Source organism: Coturnix japonica, chromosome 7, assembly GCF_054131305.1.
Source record: "Coturnix japonica strain WE chromosome 7, WE-NBRP24, whole genome shotgun sequence".
NCBI lineage: Eukaryota > Metazoa > Chordata > Aves > Galliformes > Phasianidae > Coturnix > Coturnix japonica.
In genome coordinates, this window is record NC_140669.1 from 17,351,029 (window position 1) to 17,377,181 (window position 26,153).

A 26,153-nucleotide genomic window follows, 5' to 3' on the forward strand; every position below is an offset into this window, starting at 1 on the left:
GCAATTCCTTCTTGTAGTAGAAAGGACAAGCTACTAGACCAATGGAAATAGGAAACTTCATTCAAGCTCTCTGAACAAGCCAGGTCTCTGAAGTAACACAAAGAAACCCATTCTAGTAAAACCATATAAAATTTCAGTATTATGTTGTATTACAAAGACCTCTGGATATGGAGCTCACTGACAGCATCTGAAGTGGCATTTCTTAGCTTAGAAACAAAAAGAATCTAAAGAAGATGTCAGCAAAACCAGTTTCTCTTCCCTTTTGATGAATTTTTGCCTTGAAATTTCTATTTCCTCTCTCAGAAAGTCACATTAAAGAGAGAAACATGAATAAACAGGCTTTGTAAACATTTGTAAACATTGAAAATCTGTCTCTTCTCAAGTGTCCCACACCTCTAGAGCACTACACTATATCCACAGTAAGAAAGCACAAAATTTAATTATTTTTAAGTATAACTGTAAAACAAGCAATCACATATTATAACCAGTATATATATATTAATATAATATTAAAGCCACTTTTCCTCTTACCCGCTGAAAATAAATACAAACCACAAAAGTGCTGCTAGTTTTTAAACAGTACTCAGAATGCCACTGCTGCTGCAAGTTATGCAGAGAGCGATGCACAACTCTTATGGTCAAGTACCAACACAGCCCAGGCTTTACTTGTCTGTCCCTTTGACCAATGGATACATTTGAGGTAGCATTAAAAGAATTCTTAAGCCTAGCAGTCAAAAATCTGTGCATCATCATTTAATCAAATGTACATAATAACCATATAATTAATTTACAATTTACCTTGGCTGCTTTCACTCTGAGTGTCTGCTTTTCTTTTTCTTCCTCTGGAAGGTTCTGACTGTTTCTTCTCTGGAGTCTATGAAGAACAGAAAGAATGTGATCCAACAACAGCTCTATTTACTTCTCTCATAGCAACAGTATTATGAAGTAAGCTGTAATTTTCATTCATAAAATATAACTTCACAAATCAACAGGAATGCTGTTATTTCAGATCTTTGTTGAAGTAGATAATATGACTCTTGGTCAATCAAACTAATATGAACCAGAGTAGATACTGAAGGAATTAAGACATAGTTCTTAAATGTTTATGAACATCCAAATTTATTTGACCCAGGCTGTATTTCACTCAAGAAATCTTCAGGTTATATCTGTGGGTATTTTACAACTCTCTTTTATCATTAACAAAATAATCTAACTTTTGATCGAGCTTACTATACACTGCCATAAAATATGTACAGAATTCTAGTGCTACAGTAAGATGACAATGATGTTCTTTATTTTCTAAGTACAGAAGTCATCTCTAAGCTAAGGTAATTTATCGATTTCTAGATTTAAATTTTTTAAACCTCAAAATGTGAACACCTACCCACTCCACCCTCAGTGTCTTTGTACCTGTACCCCAAATATAGTCAAGTAAAAATATTAATGGTAAGTGAAAAAGCATGGACTCATTCAATTTCTTTTTTCAGGAATATTATAAATCACTGCCCAGAAATGACAATCAGAGAGTGCAACATTTATAACAAGAAAGGGTTTTGATAAGAAGCACCTTTAAGTTTTATTTGTTCTCCTTTGAACAGAGCATTCAAAACAGACAATCCCTCTGGTATAAGTTACATTGTACAAGCTGCTTTGGTTCAAGGCAAACATGCTGCTACTGTGCACTTAGTCTGCAAGGAGCCTCATGCCAGTTACGAGAGAAATAATGGAAGCAATTTGATGAAGCCTACTGCACAGTCAAATGAGTGGTCCCTAGTATCTTGGACTAAATATGACATAGGTGAGAAGATGCTTCACTATTTTAAGATATCAATATGTTAATCATTTGACCAAGTTTGTCAGTTTGTGCTCAAAGGATTCTTTTTTTGATACAGAAAATGTAATGATAATTGAAGCTTCAACTGATCACCAAAAGAATTTTTAACACATTTCAGTCCCAAAATCTTCATGTGGATACCTTCAAATATAATTTTTCTACAAAAATCTGAGAATATTCATTTTGGCAAAGAGGTTACTTGTGATCTACAGAAAATTATCGGCCTACAAGGGGAAAGCCAAGACAAGAAAGCTCAAACTTCCTTAGTTTGTATTACATATTTATATTACATGTATTTACACTACATACTGTTTACAACAGTTACAACTCTTAACTGTTTTACTAACAGGCTACAAATGAAGTTAAAACTACATATATTTATTAAATGTTATTTTTAATTAACTCTTCCAACCACAGTGTGTATGCTTTACAATCCTACTGTACACAAGCTGACTGAACAACGTAGACTCCTGAAAACGAGGTTACCTAAAAACTACATGATTCTATAAGCAGAGCATGTAGCTTAGAAATACTGTTTTTATAATTTGCAATCACTGTCAGGTAAATTGTTAACATTAAGCTCTCTCTCCTCATAACTGAACTGAGCCCATCACTTTCACCCTAGTTCTTATTTTCTATCTTTTAATTTTGCAGATATCCTTCTAATGTATTTGGTTCTACCAACCTTATCAAGCCAAAAACTCCCCAAAGCTTGTCTACAAGCCAATTCATGCTTAACCATTTAAAATTCTCAACCAAGAAAATTAGTTTCCAACTGCAGTGACTCATGCATTCCATTCAAAGACGTTTAAAGACGTTTATACTTTTAAAACTATAACTAAAATAATCGAAAAATAAACGTCTGTTTCATCAAATTGTTCTAATTTCTTCCAGTATCTGATTTAACTTTCCAAGCTGAAAACACTAATGATGTTACTCAACAAGGTCACACCTTTTCTAAGAACAATATTCACATGGCAGTGTACAGTATTTAGTTGCTAGGAAATGTTCTCCAAATTCCTTTCTAATGAATGGAACCATAGGACTTTAAATAAGCTGAAGACTAATGGGGCTGAGGAGTACCCTCCTAGTAAAGACTGAAGCTGCTTTGGGACGCTTCAGAAGGTTTTACCTACAGCCTAGATTTAGACTAAAATCCTGTTATTTCATAAGCAAGATGAAACAGTTCTGAAGTCATCCAAGTTAACTTTTGAAGCTGTGTTAAAGTCACCTACAGCCTGGCATATCAGCAGAGCTCTGTACATCACAGCCTTGATCCTAGTTTACTCTTCAATTTTAATGAGGTTCCTCTGAGCCTTCTCCTCATATTCATAGTTTTAATTCTTGGATTTTAACATGCTCTTCAATGAAATAAACATCTGTATGTACCAACTCTCAACCAATTAATCTCCTTTTAATGATACTTGGATAAATATTTCTCTATACTTTATGTGTACTTAAACATTTTCTACCATTACTGTAGAACTGTTAATACTAGAACTCAGGAAGTAATTTTTGTAGGGAAAAAAAAAAGTAATAAAATGTGTTTTGTTTTGTCTCAACACTTAAACCTCCAGTATGCTTTTTTAGCTGTTAATGTTTTTCATTTGCACAATGAATGAGTTGATAGTTTTGCATAAGTGCTTTTCTCTAAATCCTATCCCCTCCAAAGCTTTACAGCTACAGCAAACAAATACAGCAACGCTGTTTTCCTCTGCAGCGCATTATAAATTCCAATTAGATCAAACCTTTAGTTACTTCTGAAATTACATTTATAATGAGGGTTTTGTATTAATGGGAACTGAAGCAACTGAACAGCTACAAGCAAGCAGAGCAAAACATTTAAGTAGCTAATCAAACCGGACAAATCAAGCCACAGACAAAGCTTTTCTCCTTTAAATAATTCATTATCCACAGAGAATAGAAAATACTAGTTGTAATTAAAAGAATGTATTTGTAACCAAAACAAGGAGGAGTAATCCACTTTAACAAGGGATGGTGGAGGACAGCCAAAATACTGGAAGCCTATCAGAAGCACCTATTCACACTCTGAGGTAGCCAATTTAGCTTAACTAAAAGCAGCTAATACATACTCAAATTACGTACTGCAGCAATTACGCATTTCATAAAATAGTAATAACATATAAGCTTAAAAAGAAGTTGAAACACAGGTCTGGATATTAAGTTCAAATTGCCAGTTAAAATTTATTGTTTGCAATGCTTGGTTTCAAGTTATTTTGAAGATCCAGGTTTACTTTGTAAAGCATCTCTTCAAACTGTTATTCAATTATGCTGCCCTTTTCTTGACACATCCAACAGAGAGAAAAAAAAAGACTACAATTCTTATAGCTGTATTTGCTGAGGTACATTGTGAAAACAAAAATGAAATACAAAACAAAAAATTACATACCAAATAAAGAACTTCTTTTGGTATCTGTTTATAATACAGCAGTTTTTCTCTCAACATCAAGTAATGCTGCTGCTTTCCATAATCCGCCTAGCATACTTACCTCTGATTCTTTATCACTTAAAGATCCCAAGCTTCCAAAACTGTGGTTCGAACTTTCATTATTTGTTGAGGCCTAGCAAGACAAATACAAAAGTTATGTATTACAAACAGACTTGTTAAGTAAGTACTTCATTGTTGTTAAGTATTGCATAGAGATATCACGGCATTACTATCACATTGGTAACCAGTAACAGCGATCAAAAAAAGCCCGAATGGAAAAACAGATGAACTACAGAGTCCCAGTGATTTGCAGTGGGGATAAGAAATTCGATGGCTATCTGTTTTGATGTAATGCAGCCAATTCTGTATCTTAATTTCTTTTGAGACAAGTAAAACCTTGGAACGTTCAAAATCGTATTTGGGAATAGCAAAACATCCAAGGAAGAACCCTATAAAGTGAATCCACCGAACGGGCTTATACATCCTATATTGCTCAAAGTGTTAGAGACTGAACCATTTTCAAAAGGAAAGAGGCTCTAATTTTCTCTAAGTCAGACAACAGGCTATTGCAGTTATTTTTAAAATTCATTCAACAGAAGAACAACTTATTGACAACATTACTGTATATTCTTACAACAAATCACATCCCCGGTACAACAGATTTAGACTACTGGAGAGGGGGAAAAAAAATTAGTTTCAAATTACAATATTTCTATAGAAATGTTCTACAGCTGATTTTTTCAGAGATCTTTTGAACAGAGAATGGCAGCAAGAACATTTTATTGAAAGAGTCTGCTCCATTCACACAAGAAATGCTAACATGAGGTTTTTTTGTGTTTTTTGTTTTTAATTAAAAGAAAATGGTTATACTGCTGGATTATTCTCTTCTCCAATAGCAAGGCAGAACAAACACTCTGAAATAAATCAACTACTTAAGTACTTAAGGCAAATACAGGAAGGCAGAATGAATACACTGAAGTAAAGCAACTACTTAAGGCATATACTTGCTTTAAAACATTCAATTCCTGCACCGCATGAGCTTGTAATACAGACCTGTGACATCCGGAATATATTGATTGCAACTGAACTAAGATTGCTAAAGAAATGCAATTAAACCCACAAAACACAAACCCATGTATGTTTGCCCCCAAAATAGTCCCTAGTTTACAAATGCCTAGATATGCTTTGTGATTCGTCAACAGGTGATCATCAGAGTCAGGACAATAATCTCAGTAACCTACAGTCATATACTGACTACTGCTTATTGAAAAAGCTTGAAGATTCTGGAATTTACCTCCTCCACAGCTGAAGAACAGTTCAGCAGATAGGCCTTCCAAATAATAATCTCAATAAACAAGACTCAATCTCCATTTAATTACTAGATGAATAAAGTTCTAGCGTGTTTTCCAAAAATAACCTGCATGCATTTATCTTCTGCAGTCTCTGCACTGTCATGCTAGGTTATGAAAATGCGAATTTGATGTGCAGAATCACATATGTATGCGAAGAGGAGGTGTTCTCATTTTTGCCTTCAAAGTACATCTCCATCTCCCAGTTACCTCTGCATGTCAGATCAAAAAGCTTGTATCATTTTTCAAATAAAAACCAGATAAGCTTCTCATAATGTCTATCAACAAGACTACAGAACATAATGAAAATAAAATAAAATAAAATAAAATAAAATAAAATAAAATAAAATAAAATAAAATAAAATAAAATAAAATAAAATAAAATAAAATAAAATAAAATAAAATAAAATAAAATAAAATTTCCAAACAGCCCACATACATTGACTGGTCAGAAATGAGTTCAACGTATAAAAGAAATACAAGCAAAACTGACAGAATTGCCATTTCACTAATGGTGGGATAAATTGCAGTTGATACTGGTATTCTACTCCATATTCCTGTAAGCAAAAAAAGAACATATATTGCAAGGTACGTTGCAGATCATTTGTAGAGTATTTCTAGCCAAAGTTAAGAACAAAATCCAGAAGGTGAGGATTTGTGTCCATCGAAAGACTACAATCATAGTAGTATCTTCTGCAAGCAACTATCAAAGCATTTAGTAGAATTAAAAAACTTGATCTAGCGATCCATTTGCAAAACAACTGGATGTGATTCAACTATCTTTTCAAATAGTTCAAGGACTGTGCCAAAGACAAGAAATTTGTGTTTCACATAGTAGAGAGAAAAAGGAAATTAGCTGGCTTTTTTTGTTTTGTTGGGTTTTTTATTTTTATTTATTATTTTTTCTTTTCCTGGCTAATTTGGATGAACAGTCTCAGAAAGTGGAATGTAATTTGGGTAAAAATGAAGTGAGATTAATAACAAGCAACAAAAAAAGTCCTGGAGAGATTTATTGGATTGATGAGAAGCAACTAACAGAGAGTTAAGTTTAAAGAATGAGAACCCCAATGAACTTGATAATTAATTTCAAATAAAATGCATTAAACACAGTGGTAGACAGATTCTGAGGAAGAAAGACTGGCAATACAAGGGACCAACAAAGCTGTATCAAAACATAATGGAAGAGTTTATAAATATACTAGAAATTAAATGAACTCAAAAGAAGGGAGATCTAGTCATTAAAAAGGACAAAAAGTCATCTATATTTTAAGTAATTACTTGAGCAATTATCATGAGTTAATAAATTAGGGAGTAAGTAATACTAAAGGATCCAAAGGAGGAAAATAGCAAAAATGAACCAGAATTACTGACTTTTCCCTCAATCTAATTTTAATCACAAGGGTAAAATATACATCTTTTGTAGGCACACTTTGAATACAATTAAATAAGAAGAGAAAACAGCAGTGCATCAGTCACACTGCATCAATTCAATCTGATTTCTTTCATCAACTGCTGCTATCAGGTAGTATCTTGCTGTGTAATACAGACTGGTAATAAAAATATCAAATACTAAGTGGAAAGTGCTAATAAAGCTTGCACAGAAATTTTAAAATATAAGAGCATTACATACACTTTGGGATCAGAATACCCAAATATTTTAGCAATGGGTGAAATTAGCTTAAAAATTGTAAAAATGTTAAAAATAACTAAATTTTAAGTGCAATATTTGGTTATATTGGTATTTGGTAATATTCTTCCCTGAAGTGTTGCATCTTGGTTTTGACATTAAAGGACGGATTGCAGAAATACAATCAAAATACATAACACTGATGTGTCTCAAAAAGCTGAAATAACTGGGTTTTGCTAATATAGATAAAACAATCTTCAAACAAGTTTAATCTTGAGAACAGAGATCTGTGTGTCTGTTTCAAACAGAAGTTAAGTAGCTGGCTATCTATAGAAGGAATAGCTCCACTTAAATATTGGGAAAAACTTTCATTGCCGATCACACGAATACTAGAATAAAACCACAAAAGAGTTGGTATAATCCTATTCTTTGGTATTTTCAAGAATGATTAAACATCTGAATGGTTCATGACAAACAAACCTATCTCAAACCAGAATAAGCGACTAATAATAAGTTTCCTGAGACTCTCTTCCATTCCGGTCCTTTATCAGTAAAGAGCACAGGCAATGTAAAAGAGAGACAATATAAAATGATGTTTCAAAAATGGTAGATCTGGATAACTGTTCTCAGTACTTACTTTAGCTCCAACACTGCAACTTCCAGTACTCCCAGTGCTGCCACTTACTACTCCAGTAAATCTTGCCTCTAACAATTCTTGTCTTCTTGGGTCCAGGCTATGAAGCTCATCCATTGCTCCTAAACAAACAAATAAATTCATTACATTCTCTAAAAAGCTTGCTTGCATTAGAATACTTTACGAGTAAACAAAATATGCCACTGACCTATACAAAAACAAAGAAAAAAAATCTGTACTCCCAAACTGTCAACATTTCACCATCTGTTATTTAATAACAAATTAACACTAATTCTAGAAATTTGAGGAAACTTCCCTGCATCAGAATACTCCTGTCAACTATGGTAGAAACTAAAATCTATTAGAGGCGTGTAAGAGATATGGAACCTATAGTGTGTGATACGCCAACCAGCTGATCATTAATAGATGAAAAAAACAAGCAACGCAAGCAAAATACTCTTCAGCATAAAACCTTCAATTCAGCAACAGTCCTGTTCTCAGTATTATTTCAACTATTTAGGATATAAACATATTGATGTGCAAGACAAGTAAAAATCATAAGAAAAAGGAAAATGAGGTAACGGACAGTAGTAGCCATCATGTAAAAGGGAATGTAGTATTACTTGGAGGGCAAGGAATCAACAAGTAGGATGGCTATGTATGCAAGGAGCCAGAAGTAGCAGTCCTTTGTGCAGGTGGTGCCTCCTACAGATGCTGTTAGAAGGGGGTGAAGCAGCGCCCCAGCATCAGCAGAGGAAAGAAGGTGGAGGGGAATGGATGAACAAAAGGAGTTTCCGATGCACCCAGATGAGCTCAGCAGCTCAGCTACATGAGTAGGCTGCAGTCTGATGCGTAGCCTTCTAATTTGTATTTAGATCACTTAAGAAAGATCATCTAGACAAATATCCTTCTGTATTTAAACAGTGTTCTTTGTTTTTATCTTTCCAACTACTTGAACATTCAGTTTATCCTCAAATTGGAAACAGTTCAGTTGCTTTATCTTAAGTTATTTAATGCCAAAGTCCTCATGCGCTATTTAAATGATATATTCCTCAAGCACCGTGCAAAATGACAAAGCCTCATTTTTTCAGCTAAGATACAGCTTAGCAACCTTGCACTTTTCAGTCACACAGGACAACATACACTATCAGAAAAGTAGTTCCGAAAGGACAGGAAGTAACACTGATGAATATTCAAATGATATTATTAAAATAATAATAAATAAAGTTGAAATTTGCCTTTCAAGAAAACTACAGTTTGCAACATGTGAGTGCTCCTATGGACTTTCACCAAGTATTCTGACAAGCAAGGCATCAGCACAGCTCTACTCACTGTTAACAGAAGAGGTGCATTTTTTACGACTTCTGGCTATCTCAGCAACCTTTAGCATTCAAAAACCACATAGACCCTCCCATCCTGTACACGCTGGACATCCCAAGCCATGCAGCTCAGCCTCATGCCAGGGAAAGCCCTGGCTCAGTCACTTTGTTAATTCAAGAGTCTTAGTAGCTCCAGCGGCAAGGCCAGCAGCAGGGATCAGGGTGCCAGCACTCCTTCACATCAGGCAAACAACAGTCAGAAAGGAGACATTTGGGAAACGTGCTGGTAGAACCTTCCTTTGTCAACTAAGGCTTAAGTGGCTGGCACAACACGCCAGGTTCTGGTTCACCAAATGGGGAGCCCCATAGGGAGCTGGCGGCCTTTTCCAATGATGCAAGAATGCAGAACTGGTGTGAAACTGCAGCTGGCTTATCATCAGCAGTCATAACACTGCTCCTGAACTGGGCCAGCAGAAGTTCCTCTAATTTCCACACTAAACTCTCAGGGGAAAAGACTGCCTTATTATGTGCACACACAGTGCCAAACGCTCAGGAATACACTTTAAACTCTTGCATCCTGAGATCTTGTGTACTGCTTCCACTGGTTTCAGAAGTGCACACTTCCTCATTCACACAAAAATACTCCTCAAATTTACACGTTGTGCAATTAGGCCTTTTTTTTAAGCAGATCTGTAAAATATATTCCTGCTATTGCATACATAATCTACACCTCAATGGGAAAATACTCTTTAGTAAGAGTGTAATCAAGTTCAAATGGCCATTTTCTCGCTTCAGAACACTCAAAGTGGTCAAGTATAGGCCATTCTGAAACTACCAATTTTAGTATACCAAAGCAACCCACTTACTGAAGCAAGACTAACAGTATTCTGATTCACTAGCCTACTTGCTAGCCACTGCCCATAACAGTTCAGAGCTTACCTAAAATTACTGATATAGCTCTAACAAAGCACGTGCACGTTGCAGAAACAGATACTACAATACCTGGCACTGCTTATTTTAGGAAACATGGGGAAGCAAGAATCCCCATGGATAGCTAAGGCTCACTAGAAATGGCACAGAATGCTACTGCAGGTTTTGGTACTGGTTTATTTATTATGTGCCTAAATGCTACTGCACTGAAAAGATCAGCACTCCTGGGTTACTCTACCATTCAGGAGGGTAACTGAGCATGCAGATGGGTATTTCACCACACAGATGAAGTATGACCTTTCATTTTTTTTCTGTTCAGCTTTTAGAGTCTACACATGCTAATATAGTCTACACTATATTCTCTTCATTATCACTGATGGAGCTTCACTTTTCTTTTGTATTTAAGTGTCCAGAACCACGGAGCACCATACAGTGAACACACACGCTTCACCATCCATGCATCACGCACTGATTGAGCGGCTGGGGAAAGGACTGGGTCAGCCCCCAAAGGCAATTCAGCTGCACAGCCAGAAGGTGTGGAGCCTGGCTGTAACTCTTAGATCCCATTTAAGGGCTGACTGCCACTGGGGAAGGATCTCTGGTTAGAGATCCCTCCTTGCTGGAGCTCTCCCTATGAACCTAGAATCTTCTGATACAAGTAAGCAATCTTTTTTCCTTCCCTTATAGCACCTTTCTATCATGCCAGTCCTTCCATCATTACACCTCTGGTGAAACACCTTTTTCCATCATACTGATCCGTCCAATTGCTATGCTAAGCCACCTGCCTTTAAAGGTGGCATATAAACACCAGATTTTTATAAACTCAACTGCTCTTCACATGATAAACTAAATTTATAGTATTAAAAATACACTCACGGACTAGTTGAGCTACCTTCATTCCTACTTCAGAAATTCAATTCACCAATTCAAAGGACAAACAGTTGCATCACAGAAGTACCTTACTGAGGCATGTTTATGTTGCTAAATGAAGAAGTGGCTTCCCTACCACCCAATGCCATTCAAACATCCACTGCCTTCCACAGAAACATCCCTGAGGCTACCCAATGCCCACAGTAAGCCCTAAAAACTTTTCTTCTTTTCTTGTAACCACTACAGATTCTATAAAGCCTCTGTTAGTCATTTGGAAAAATTTAAATAACCAACACTACATATCCGCTCTATTGCATTTTATTTTTGGGGTGATAACAGTGTTCTGTATTTATCTTTCAGAACTGCACACAGAAGTCCCAGCATATCATGCTTGTTTACCAGGAGCACAAACTTCTGAGAATTCATTTTGCAATGGATTATATCAAAAGTCAGTTATAAACTCAGAGAAATAACTTATAAGGTTTTTCTCATGGCATTGAGTATCTTGAGTCATATTGCATTTCTACCTTATCAAAACAGGTGCGTATCAGGATTCTCCACAGTCATTTGAATTGTTTTGGTGACCGGAAAACAATGAAGTGCAACAACACTTGTAAGCCGGGCCTCGTGCAGCAAAAGGTTGTCTGCTGTCTTAGCCACCTGTGAACAGGACCTTCTGGAACACGAGCGTGCTGTGATCTCCACCTTGAACAGTGCTAGACTATAGAGTAGAGTTGCAGACTCTAACAGATCAGACATGTTGCTGTTCTTTACTAAGTACAGAATCAAGTCCCAAGCCTCAATCTTAACTTTGAACTCCCTTCTTACTCTGGACCCTCATTAGCTGGCAATCAATTACAGTTTCCAGATGAAGAAAGATCAACAGCTTCACACATTATCTTCATCACTAAGAACTGACAAAGTTCATTATGCAGAAGCCAGATTCTTCTGAGAGCAACCTTCACAATCAGACTGAGGCCCCCACCTCGGAATTCAGAGCCAGTACAAGCAATTTTTCACTTAAGTGGAAGGCATACTTTAGCAGACTTCTCTGTATATAGTTTTCTTAACTGCACAACAAAATACTTCAACACAAAGCCTTACCTATTAAAGATGAGAGCTCAACAACTAACAGAAATATAAGAAGAATGTCCCAATATGCTCCAAATAGGTGCTCAAGTGTTACAGGAATACACATGGTGTGAGAATTATGCTTCTGTTTTTTTAGATGTTGATTATATTACCCCCACAAAATCTTTTCACTGATAGAAGCATGCTTTTCATCAATAAACCCATACAGTATCAATTTGAAAGGGAGTGAAAAACAAGAAACTAGAAGGTACACAGTTTAAATGGTAAGAAAAGCAGTCTGGAAAGCAGACTTTTTAAAATCAGAATTCCTATAGATACATTGAACAATCTTTGAAACTATTAACACCAAGCTTTAACCATTCTTCCATGTATAGAAAGTATAAGTTAACTTTAGGTTTACTTTAGGCTTTATCTACTTCAGTATGGTATATCCCAAAAACGTATTTAACCTCCTGTGTTGATCCTATAATAGTTCAACTTCTTAACAATTAAGTATGAGAACTCACTGTACATGTGTACTGGCAGACACAAAACTTTAATGTATCAAATGTAAAACACACTACAGATTTTAAAATCCTTAAGTATTCCTGCAAAAAATGTTGTATGTCTAATTCTATTGCACATCTTATCAATATGAAATTGCATCCTCATTCTATGTACATCCACATGTATTTCCCTTGCATATCACTTGGGAAATAAAACAACCATGAACGTACACTCAGCTTCTTTCTCTCTCCTCCTGAAAGTCTCGGCCTTCCTTAATGCAGGACTAGTCAGAAAGGACTTTTTCATTCTCCAGGAAAATAATGTAACCAAGCTACTGCTCCTGTCTCCAACATAATAAAGTATTTGATACAGAGGCAAGTTAAGAGTCACACTGATCAAATTCTCTTCTTCTTAATAATAAAACTTCCTATTTATTACAGCTTATGCTTTATGCCTCAGTACCTTATTAAACCAATGGGGAACCAAGCTACTCATAACAAGCAGTCAGTGAAGGAACATGGCTTTAAAATACAAATCTAAGCATGTGAAAAAACAAGGCAAATCAGAATAGAGTAAAAGCATTAAACTGTATGGAATGAATGCAAATTTCTTCATTTTCATGTTAGAAAAATACCTGTACCGATTAAAAGATAACATTTGGATTATGTAATTGAGGAATGAATCCAGAAAACCACAAAGGTGACCTGTACTGCTAAACCTTTCTTCGGTAGCAATTTACAGAATCACAGAATGATCCAGGTTGGAAGGGACCTCAAGGATCATGTAGTTCCAACCCCCCTGCCTAGCAGGGCCACCAAACATACACCTTTAATTTATGAGGAAATCAAAGAAAACGGTACCAGAAGCAGCCTTGAAAACTCCTAAAATGCTAAGAAAACAAGTTGCAGTGCTAGCATGATGGCATTAAGCCAACCAGCAGTAATCTGGGAAGGAAGAATTCAATTCCAAGTTACCAACAAAAGCACAGTCCACCCTTTGATGAGCTCTGAAGTGCTCCACCACTCAGGCTGCAGGAGACAAAATGCTCCCTTCCCCAGGTTAAACCAGCAGTTAAAGGACAAACAGCAGAATTCAATCTGAGATTTAAAACAAAACAATTCCCAACTATACAGACCTAAACAATATACATATACATTACATATAAATAGCTACATATCCAAAAATCTATAGACACCGTTACCAATACTCCAGGCTTGCAGCTAGTTCAAAACACTTAACAAGAACAGATTGCCCATGACCACGTATAACCTGGCTTTCCAATAGAGAGGACTAGCTTCTTTTTCATAATATCCACACCGGTGACATGAAAAACTGGAGTACTACATCTGACTTGAAAACCTTTACTATAGGTGAAGTCAAATGGTAGCAGTGCATGAAGTAGGAAAGGGAAAAAATACATCCTAACGTTCAAGTGAAAACAGCTGTCTGAAAAGATTGCAAGTGATAGGAAATTCCTAATGATAGACGTATCTTAAGCCCAAGGTCAGGAAAAAACAGAACCTATTTCATTAATCAAGAGTAATTTTAAATGAGTAGTGAAAACACAGCATTTCTCAGTCCCCAAGCTGGTAACATCAAAGGACACATCAGGGAAAAGCACGATAACAGTATGTTTTTTCGTTAGCTCCTCAATATTGGCAGTTCTGTTTCTTAAACACACCTGACCACTACGTGTCTAGGTGAACTTAAAATGCTTTTCTTAACATTCTGTGGAGACCTCTAATACCACAAAGTGGTCTTCTTGAAATGAGGAAGACTCTGCTTTCAAAAGAACAACCTAAATAGGCTAACAAGCAAAACGTGACTTCTGTAAGACAGCTTCAACTTATTACAACCTCAATTTGTTTCATACCATTCCCATCTGCTAATTTTACCATACAGGCTCCAAAGAATAACAACCAGAAGATACTACTGAATTCCCTGTTTTGATACAAGAAGATAAAGCCACAACATTGCCTGTAAATTATTTTTATATCTTTTTTTATAGTATTCTTAGAGACATGGCTTGGAAATGCAACTAAAATTCAAATTCACACATTTGTTATTTCTTCCCCCTTCTCATTCCTTTATGCATTTACAGTAAACTTGAAACAAATTTCAGACCTCTTCCTTTATAGCCTAGCCCTTCACCTAGCCATAAGGCTTTTATTACCCAACTATTTTACAATTGGGATAATGTCCAAAAGAGTGGACAACAGAATGCACATAAGTGAAAGACAACTGCTTCTGCTGGTGGGGTGGGGGGTGGTAAAGAAAGGAAAGAGGATAACCCAATTAACCCAATTCCAATACAGCAAGAAAGCTTACACAGGTAACAATCTAAGATTTTGTCAATCTCAACTAGGTAATTTCTCCTAGAGATCTCTTGGCTATTATGTGCATCATCAGATGGCTGTAGGCAGCTGAAGCAGAGATAGATTTACAAGTTGCCTACCAAAGCTTTCATTTTGGACATAAACCAACAAAACATACTCATGTGCGTGGGTATGTGCCACAGGGACGGAAACTCCGAATGGTTCATGCAAATCTCAGGGAATGATTCATATACTTGAGAGGACAATAGCTCCCCAAGGGTCTATTCAGTCAGTGGGGCTAAACTGAGCATGCAACCACGTCCAAGGCAAGTCAAGGACTCTTCATTGCTGACAAGCCCCTTTAGTTCTATCTCCTGGAAGTACTACTGAAATGACCAAAAGCTCACTAGCACTGAAACAGCCACATGCCATGTCTCATTCCAGTCCTGTTCACTATTCAGAAGACAAGATTCAACATTTAATTTGGCATGAGTCCTTCTAACAGGTAAGTTTTCAGCCACATTTTTTCTTTCTATCTTTTCTTACAGTAATTCCTCACAGAACAGGTTTTTCCCATTTTGCCCCCCGAATTACTGTTATTATACTCACAGTGTTTCTCCCCAACTTAATGATAGCAGTTGTCAAGTATAAAATAATTAGTAAAGGTAAGATACAGCACTGAACATCCAACACTGTACCTACCTATCCATTTACCAAGCATCTAACAGAATTCCATGAACACCACATACAGGCAGCACGACCACAGCAAGTAATGCTATGAGCAACAACCACTACAAGGTCTTGAGTCCTCTGAATAATGTTTAGCTCAATGGACAAAAGGGGAAAAGAAGGCAATTGAAGAAATGTACAGTGTATTATGAGAATCTTGAGATCCTTTACCTTGGAACGGTCACCCCGCAACAGCAATAAGGAGGCTACACTTTGAAAATTGGTACTGCTGCACCTTCTCGTCTCTTCTACACTCCTTAACTAGAGAAAAACCAAGTTCAACAGATCAGGTTTGGTCACAGCAACAGAAATACCTACCATGACTAAACTGTCAACAGTTCACCTGGACAAAGAATCCTTCAGGTCCAAGATCCTTCCCCATGCCCAGTAAACCCAAAACCAATACTGAGCCAGGGAAGAGATGAATGTACTTCTTGTGCTGAAATCTAGAATTGCAGGGTCTTTTCCCATCATGAAGGCCCTCCTCTATCAATCAAAACAGCCACTACAGAATATAGTCTGCAGGAAAAGTATTAACAGTGAATAATAACCCTTCTGAGTATACCCTACTTACAAAAACTTACTGAACTCACACCATTAAGAAATTAAATAATAAAACATTTGCTAAAAACATATTTCCTATGTTGCTGGCTACAAAACTGTATGCAGAAAGAGTATGACAAAGAACCCTGTACATCTACAAGTTTGACTGGCAACATCCTGAGCACATTCTTTAAAGGGAATGATATTTACTCCTTTAAAACCTGTTACTGTTTGTTAGTTTTTTAAGTCTAGATTACTCATCTGCAACTGTTCTTTGGATTATTCTAAATTACCAAAAGCGATCAAAGAGCACGTTCTGACTTGGCAGAAAGATTTCAATGGCTTTACAACACCATCAACTTACAGCATTTAATAGCAAACCGGCAGAGCCAGTGTGTAGCAAAGAAACAAGTAGGTTTGTTAACACTCTTCACTGATAATTCTCCATTGCTAACATCTTAAGAAAGCCATACTTGAGAGCGTAAGTGACTACCTATTCTTGCTATCTAAACCACTACTCTAAGTATTTAGTCAATTTAGAACAACAGTCAAATACCAGTAAGGACACGTATCTTCAATAAAATCTTTTTAATTACAGCATCTGATCTCAACATCTGCTTTTCTGACAGAATAATCGGAAGAACAAAGTACTCATTTAAAGTGCTCTTAATAAAGTTTCATTCAAGACCACTGATAGGATTGGCAGCAACTGGGTAGCCAATCAGTACACCCTCCTGTTGTTTCTTGTCATCTCTGACTACTATAACCAGTGACTACACAAACGTAATGCTATCTGAGGTCTATAAAGCCTTAAACCATCATTTCTTCCATTTTTGGAAGAAAGCTGCCTGAAACCTAGACACACATCATAAGTGTAAGGTCAAGAGCAGTAACTTTTCTTGACACCGACATTCTGGTTAAGGAAAAGCTGCATTAAATGCACTGTTTCTATGACTGTATTCTATCAAGTTAATAGAAAGAGGTTTGCAGCGGTTGAGTTCTTTCATTTGTTAGTTTTTAAGTCTTCTGGAGATGCACAGTGAATCAAGTAGAAATAAAAAAGGTCCACTTAATGCCCCGAACGATAATAAAGCAGTGTTACTATATTGCATTTTACAGTATACCAGTAAACAAATATACAATACATAAACTAAGTTTATGCACACAGTTCCTCTAAAAGGGAAAGCCTATTGGCATTTTACAGAAAGCAACTAATGTCTTGGCCAAAGTTACAGTAAGACATCTGGGATAGAAACACTAGAAGACTATTCCTAGGAAGCACACATCTGCCTTCAACACAACGTGATGTCAAGTGAGAGAAAAAATAACACTGCCTGGGCCACACACATGCAGGTGACAAACTGCCTGCCTATCTCTACCCTTTTCATCTCTGCAGAGGAATCTGCAGCAATTACTGCTGCTCCCAGACAGCTCTATAAAAGGCATGCAGACAGAAAGAGAGAAGCAGAATTTGCCCTTTTCAGCTTTATTCACTGCAAAAACAGATGCTCCCTATCCCCTCTGGGGAGCAGGCAGCAAGTAGGGAGAAGCATGCCCCAAGTTTATGGGTCACTTCTTGGCAACACTGACTAACAGGTCACAGGATAACATGAGTTTTGTGATACTCTAAAAAAGTGCATCACACTCTTAACAAAAGCTCCCCTTTTCCATCCCTCTCTATTTCTGTGCTGAAAAGCACTAAAAGCCTAGAGCAATCATGAAGAAGAAACATCCACCTAGAGAAACACCAGAAAGTACAGCAAATTTCATTTGCTCCACTCAGTTATAAGGAAACCAGGAGCCCTATAAGCCCGAGCCCACGAAATGGCTGTTCTGCAAGAATTTAAAATGGCAGAGGCCTTTTGTAAATATCAAAAGCAAACAGCAGCTTCTGCTGTCTAAGGAAAGAGTGACTAGGAAGTTAAAAGCAGAGGTCACCTACTAAGCAGGAAGGGAGAGCAGTGCCCCCCACCCACTGGGTTTTTCTGCTTCTCTCACTCAGAAGTAAACCATGAAGGAACAAACAAGCTGTATACCTTTTCTAAAACAGATTTGTCCTGAAGTAGACAAGTAGAAAGTCGAAAATTCATTAAAAAAACAAAACAAAACAAAACTTCGTGAAATAAATGCATCTTATTTCACTCAATTACAACGCTGGTCATTTGGTATTTGAAAGTCATACCTGCGGCCACAGGTGCACACTGCAGTTGTTAATTCCCCCAACTTCCTAATCACCTTTTACTTCTGCAGCTCCCACTGCCACCCCTGCCTGTCCGATCTCCCAGGGCACTCAGGAGCAGAGCCCAGCTCACTGTGGGGTGGGGGTAACCACAGCTTGCAGTGCCCAGGTGCCCCCTGCAGCACCCAGGTCTGGCCTGCACCAACACAGACCAACTACGCCGTACGGCAAGTAACACGCTGATAAAGAGGAATGAAAAGGAAGCCTTGAGTCTTTCCCGTTGTTAACAATCTATTTCCTTCATTTCTTTTCAAATGTGCTGATCAGCCGTAACTTAAATCTGTACATACTTATAGAAGAGATTACAATTTCACATCACGCATGCAAAAAAACCTATATATACATACATACACATATATATATCACACCTCTAAAACTAAAGGGAGACAGTCAACTTGTCTCCGGCTGCAACCACAAGGCTCATCAACCATTTTGGCTTTCCAGCTACACCATTTTAAGTAAAAAGGCATTGACCTCAAAACATCATCACCACCATCTATTTTTTTTCCCTTCTCAAAAGAGCCATCCAGCGCACACAGCATATAAAACACCAGAAACCGAAACAAACTTTACACTGAGAGTTTTCAGAAGCTCACTGAGAAAACAGCACGACACCGGGCAGCCCATGCAGCCATGATCCCGTCCCCGTGCTGAGTAAGGCCACGCTAATTGCGTGACTGATCGCCGCTCGCCTCTTGTAGGCACTCTGTCTGGAGGCTAGGTGGTGCTCGAGGAATCAGGCAACTACATCTGCTCTTCCTGAGCCGATACCCAACCAGCAGCCTCTAGCTGATAAAAGAACACAAGCTTTGCCGTGTAAGACACTCTCTTCCCCAAAGCTCCTTGGAGGATGGAGTGTCTCAGAACGCAGCTCCAAGTAAATTCAGTTACACACATACACCTGATGTACTGACTACACCTACATGCAGCACTCTGGAGATAGGAAGAAAAGTGAGACTTGTATGAAATCATACATTAATTGGGTGAAAAATCAGAAGGAAAAAATACATTTTAATTTTTTTATTCAGTACCCATCCAGTTCACAAAGAAATACCATAAGTAATCACCCATCAAAAATCTGGCTTTAGACTTGCTCAGCATCATTATTAAAGAAATCTGTGCTACAGCTGTTTCTCCTATCCAGTCCTCGCTGCCTAATTTTAAACCAGCTTCCTTTTCTGCTATTCTATCACTTTCATTCGTTTAAGTTTTAGAATAAAACAAACTCTCATTCTTTTCAGTGCAGTCCTCTCCTGAGGACAGCCCATCCTGCTCACTGAACACAGAATGGACAAAGCCTGTGATCACCTGGAATAGGCTTTGTAACATCATTATAGTTAAATCCCTCAGAGCAACCAGGAATGAGAAAGCAGCAGCCCTACGTTTTAGATACTGCAAATAATATACAAATGTATACATACATGTACATATGTTCAATATATCAGTAAAAACATATGCAGTTAACATCTGTATTGTAGAAAGACCTGGAAACACAGCTGCATGGTATCTGTAGCACTACAGAACTAACCACAGTTACTTTAAAGGACAAGATTGTCACATTGGCTCCTGCAAACCACTGCCACAACTTCAACAAGAACAACTGTGATCCAAGCTCTCATTCCCAAACAAGAGATACAGTAGTTTTCCTTCACAGAGATCAGGCAACAGGTAAGGGAGGACCACAGAACTCCTTGTATGGCAGAAGCAAGTTTCGCAGAGCCTTACTGCTTACAAATGACTTGAGAGTGATAACCACTAAGTGTCAACCATTTACTCCTGGTGGCAAATTTGGATGCCTTCTGCCCAGTATACAGTTAATCTTACTGGTTCCACAACCCTTTGGGTATAGCCAAACACCAAGTTAAACGCATTGAAAATGTTTTAAAAAGCAAACTATTTGTGTTCCTAAATCTGCAGTGGGCTTGAATAAAAGCCTCAGACCCATGCCAGGTTCATTCTCCGTCCCAAGCAAACCCAGAGCCTGTGCAAGTGGGCAGAGGTGCAGGCAGGCACCAGGGGGTGGCCCTCATCTAGGTGTGCTGCCTTAGCAGGCTACCTCAGTGCAAAAAGACAACTGAAATGTCAGATCTAATGAAAGGAGTTCAATCAAAACACACCAGGAACAAGAATGTTCTGCCAGCTGCAGTTCATAAGGAGGAAGGCATGTGAGTGAGTGGCAGCCCCAGCAGTGGGGCAGGGCATGGCACGCTGCTTGCCTAGGCACAGGGCATGCACACAACAAACCAACACACAGGCAAATTTCTACATACGTGGTGGCACATGCTGACATAAATGACTGACTGTACTACGTAGGTTTCGGCATAATTTTGAAGAAGTCCTCTTAGTCTCCTGTGAAATGAACCTAAATCCTTAACAGTTAGTCACACTACATATTCATCTAGTTACCTGAGTCACTAATTCACTGCTTTCATTTCCTACTTTCACATAACAAAATATTTTCCTGAGCACTAAAAGCTAACATTATTCATCACGCTGACGATTATTTATCGAATGAGAGAACTCATACTATAAATGTTTTGTTTTTGACAGATAACTATTTTGTTGCATCTTTGGCTGCAACAAAACAGATTCAGTGACTCAGTAGATGTAAAACAACAACTGCAATGACCTACCATAACTTGAAGTCTAAAAAACATGCGGAATTCCCATTACTAAAGACTGAAATACTATCAGAATCTGTTACTGCCAAAAAACAGACCTTCATTCGGACCTCTATAGAATCTGGATTCCACCTTTTGCTTGCTGTCAGGGTGCAGAGAAATTGGCAGCACAGCCTCACAGCAGTGTGCCCTCAGCACTCCATTGGGTCACAGCCCAACACGGGGCTTCACCTTCCCCACTCCAAAGTATTGGTAAGAAGGGGAACCTGTGGTGGGAAGGCAGCCCTGGGGATATGACTCAGAAAGTGCACGGCCTGCCCCAGGAGTGAGAAGGGGACCCCACACAGCAACTGGCACTAACGTCCCACAGCCACATCCCTTACAAAGCAGGGAACACAAATGTGCAAGATCAACAGCAACAAAAAAGTGACATCTTTTTTTTAAAACAAACAAACAAACAAAAAATGAAATAACCAAGAGGGAAGATTTAAGGAGGAAGCCAATAAAGTGGTGTCAGACACTGACATCAAGCAGTGGCTGTTGTTTGCACTTCTCTAGAAAAGCCAAACAAGCGAAGGGCTCAGAGAACAACACACTGTGAGATTTAGCCAGGAGAACAAATCAGGTCAGCTTTCAATCACACCACACGAAGAGTGGGAAAATAAATAAATAAATCACTATTAAGGTCACTTACTGGAAACTATTTTGCCATCACAGCTCCAGTACCTCATTTCCAAAGTTAAGTTATACGTTGCAAGGATACAGAATAGGAGAAAAACACACAAAAAAATACCAATGCAATACACAACCAGATTATGCTTTTTTGTGAACTTGACGTGTTTCCATTCCTCTGTTTGAAAGCAAACAGCAACAGAAAAAGCTGGCACTCAAGGTATGGGAAAATCAGCAGTAAGAGCCTAGCAACTGTATTTTGTGTTATCTGCAGTATTTACCAACAGGTTTAGCAAAATGATGCAACTGAAACTAAGAAACAGGTTTTGACGAAGTACATAAGAAGATCCATGATTTCAGAACATTTTTACTGTAACACAACCATATCTTCTGTGTAAACTTAGTGCCTAAGATAGCAATGCGGGGAATGGCAGATCCTACCAACAGCAGTATTCCTAATGACCAAACAGCTCATCACTTCACATACACGTCATATATGCAAAAAAGCGAGTGTGTCCCTACACAGTATATAAAGCTGACTGTTAATGTTAACCACTTGGATGCTCAGGATGTGACAGCATGCAGACCAGAATGCCCTGTGATAATACTGAGAAAAGTAACCATTTGCTCAGTTTCTGAGCTACCCCAAACAGCCATTTCAGCTTAAGGAGCACTGTTCTGACGCTATCAACACCTTCTGCTACGTACGCTTTTTTTTTTAAGCTACACACATGAAAAGGCTGAGCTGGTATTTCATCATGCTGAACTTCTCCCACACTTTCCTGCATTTATCTTTTATGAAAGGCTGAAGTTTGGAGCCTGTTTTCAAAAAGAAAAAGAAAAAATTTACAAAGAACAAATAAACATAGAAATGAGTAAAACTGGAGACAGAAAAATTTACATTCTTTGACCAAGAACAAGCTGATTATATATATACATATATATATGACTAGGAGATCAATGTGCACCAGCTATAACATTAATTCAAACAATAAGCTAATAATGAGAGAGTTGTGTGACGAATGCATTAGAGGATTTCCAATTGACTTAAACACATTTTACACCACTATATATCCAATGAATTTTCTCTTTAAATGCCAGAACTCTTCCACGCACCGAAGATAAACTTGGTATTTTTAAGTTTTCTTATTCAACTAATTCCCAGTGACCAAAGCACAGAAGGGACCACGTGATCACAAGATCCAAGCTGAGAGTTGTGGTCACTGAGGATGACCTTCAATAGATCAATCTTGACAGAAAACGAGGTATTGCACACAAGCTATGAATCTCATTATATTAATGAAATAAATATTGACATGATTTTTTCAATAAAAAGTTATCCTGAAGAATGGAGATCATAATGTAACACACGCAACAATAAATGTAAAGAAAGAAGTGACCCAAAATATGTTTCTTCATTGGACGGTACAGAAAGTTGGATGCAGAATCTTCTAAATACTATATGTGTACTAAGACGAAGCATGATTATTTTCTAACAAGCCACATATTCTAGTTCAAAGCACAGCAAAAAAACTTGAAAAATAACACAAAGGCTTTTTACTGTGAGACATCTCAGAACTTGTGGAACATCTTTTAATACAACTCTTAATATAACTGTCTGTTACTGTGTAGACTGGAAGAGTCTGCTAAAAACACCTCCAGCAACCAAAAATCACAACATATTTAAAATTCTCCCTACATACCAATGATAATAGGTATGAGGTTTTTGTTGCTGTTGCTTGTTTTTGTTTTTCTAACTAATGAAGAGCATATTATTAATAGCATGGAGATTTTGTTTACAGTTGCTTTCTAATGAGCATAGTGGCTTATTAAAGGACATGCCCTTTCCCACCACTATTACTAGGAGTAAGTTAAGAAATAAAGACAGTGATTTCTCTGAGGACCCAAGGAGCTAAAAAAGAGCGTATTAGGGAGTAACAACAAAAAACAAATGTGAAACCAATAGTGGCTGAAAGACAGCTGCAAAACGTAGAAGTGTGGAACTGACTGGAACGCAGCATTAACCAGAAAAAATACAATAACTGAACTTAACAAATACAGTTATGCAGTGCACTGGCCTGACAAGTCTCAGAAAGAAGGAAAGAAAGATGCTATAGAAATTCTACTTTTAACATCATCTGAGTTGGGTCTCCCTAAAACCAAGACCTCTCAATGTTCAGTGGTGGATAAAGAACTGGGAAATGCCTCTGTTGTTAAACCTAGCTAACGTCCTGGGTATCAGAAACTCACTGGATGAAGTTCAGGACCACGACCTAAAATATATTCTTTCAGAAAAGACATTTATGTTCATCATTATTTTCCAATTTGTTACTCTTAAACATATTGTTCAGAATTTTTTCTTATAAAAAAAAATAAAAACAGCAGAAAAAATCTTACACCACCAGAAGCCACAGCAGCAGGACACTGTGCTTGAAGCATCTATATGCTATGAGTTCAGGATACTGACATAAAGCTAAGTAAGTGTCACAGAACAGCTTTGGTTGGAAGGCTGCCCAGGGCTCCATGCAGCCTGGCCCTGAATGCCACCAGGGACAAGGCATCTCCAACCTCTCTGGGCAGCCTGTGCTCTCCATCCTCTCAAGTGAAACGTTTCCTCATAACATCTGATCTACACCTTCCATTTTTTAGTTTAAAAACACTCCCCCTTGCCCTATCTGTCCATGTAAAAAGGTGGTCTCCCTCCTGATTATAAGCTCATTTTAAGTACTGGAAACCTCAATGAGGTCTCCCCTGAGCCTTCTCTTCTCCAGACTTACAAACCCAGCCACCTCAGCCTGTCTTTGAAGGAGAAGTGCTCCAGCCCTCTGAGCACACCCATGGCTTCCCCAGGCCTGCCCTAACAGCCCCACATCCTTCTTGTGCTGCAGGCCAACTCCCTAAAAGGCCAGGCATATGTGATGTCACACATCAAGACTTCCTGTTATTCCTCAAAAAAACACATTTTCCTTCCTTTTCTCTTAAAGGTATAGCTGTATTAGAAATCCGAAAAAAAAAGGAACCCAGTACTTTAAACTTTACAAGCAGTTACGGTCAGGCTTCATTTCCTGTAAAAGGTGTTCTGGAATTTCTTAACCCCGTCCCAAACCCTGAAGTACGGGCTGCTTTGTTCATAAGGACACTGCAAAGCACAGTGGCCTTTAAGTTTCCACCCACTTCGAGCTGTGCAGATATGGTAAAGCAAGGCCCGTTTCATAATGCTCCCGCTGCTACCCCTTGGCACATGGTGGTGGTACCGGGGAACTGCTTCCCTCCCACGGCGTAAAAATTCAAGTAAAAACATCCAGAGGTGACGTTCCGTATCGTAAAGCTACCAGACCCAACCAGGCTCACACAACTCAAGCCTTAGCACTGCAAAGCAGCAGCACGACACAGTCAGGACTGGAGCTGTGGGCCCAACCGACTGCAGCCTGGAAGCACTGAAGACCTGCTGCCTAGCAGCTCAGGGCAGCGAGCGGTGCCCAGCACTGCATGGCAATCGTCAACTCAGGGCAAGAAAAGTCACTTTCCCTCCCTGCCAATGGGCAAAAAAAAGTGGCCACTGCACTTGTGACCAGAAATAACTGATGCATTTCACAAACTGCAGACATTCCTCTTCTGTTTGAGCTGGTTTAAATGCAAAAACACACTTGGATATATTTGTTTCTTCTTACCCAGCACAATTAGTGTTCATTTTATTTGGCTTTCAGCTAACTTTATTAGCAAAAGTGCCAGGAATTACGTTTCTTAAACACAAAGAATCTAAGCTGTATAATTACTTAAATAAATGCATATAGATGCGTCCGTCCCCCCCCATCTAGTAAGAAGCATGATAAAATTAGACCAATTAGAATCAACTTTTCTTTAGGAAAAATAATTAAGCACAATCGCAAATAAAATTAAAAACAATTATTTAATCAGGATTTCCTGCTCACTGATTTAAGCCATGATTAAAATCGCTGGTATAATCGCTACCTCCAGTCCTCCTCCCAGCACAGACCCTCCCCATGGCTCTCAGTGCCAGCCCCCAGCGTGTCCAACAGCCCAGCCCTGTGGCACCCCTGCTGCAGACCAGTCCAAGCGAGCTCAGTCAAAGCCTGCAAGCTCCCATACTGCACCACCCTACCATGGCCACCCCTGGGAAAGAAAGACTGGTTACCAGGATCCTCCTGCTGGCACCTTCAGGTGCGCTGCTCAGGAAAGAATGGAAGGAACTAGACCTGCAGAGAGAGGGTGCTTAGGAAGGATGCAGACCCTGAGTTTCTATCCCAAACAGAGCATCTCAAAAAGGACTGAATTAAGATGTAGGGAACTGCGGGATCCAAAATAATTCCTGATGCTCACTAGCTCTTCTCCGCTGCAGCAGAACTCAATCCTTAAACACTGCACGCAGTACCTGTCCCCCGCCATCTTTAGTAGAAATTTTCTAGTTTTAAGTCCACCTGGA

General features: G+C 38.3%; 1 protein-coding gene across 9 annotated transcripts in view; it reads right to left on the minus strand.

The window, feature by feature from the left end:
* Positions 1-26,153, minus strand: part of TLK1 (tousled like kinase 1) — an 83,637-nt gene that overhangs the window by 29,930 nt on the left and 27,554 nt on the right. For 8 of the 9 annotated variants that reach the window (XM_085552501.1, XM_085552500.1, XM_085552503.1 and 5 more), the window contains 3 exons: positions 7,897-8,015; positions 4,345-4,416; positions 799-874 (listed from right to left, as the gene is read on the minus strand). In XM_085552501.1, coding sequence (XP_085408627.1) covers positions 799-874; positions 4,345-4,416; positions 7,897-8,010 — 262 coding nt within the window. In that variant the 5' untranslated portion in view covers positions 8,011-8,015. Of the gene's footprint in view, positions 1-798; positions 875-4,344; positions 4,417-7,896; positions 8,016-18,989; positions 19,091-26,153 lie in introns of those variants that run through there. The other variant, XM_085552505.1, reaches the window with a different exon arrangement.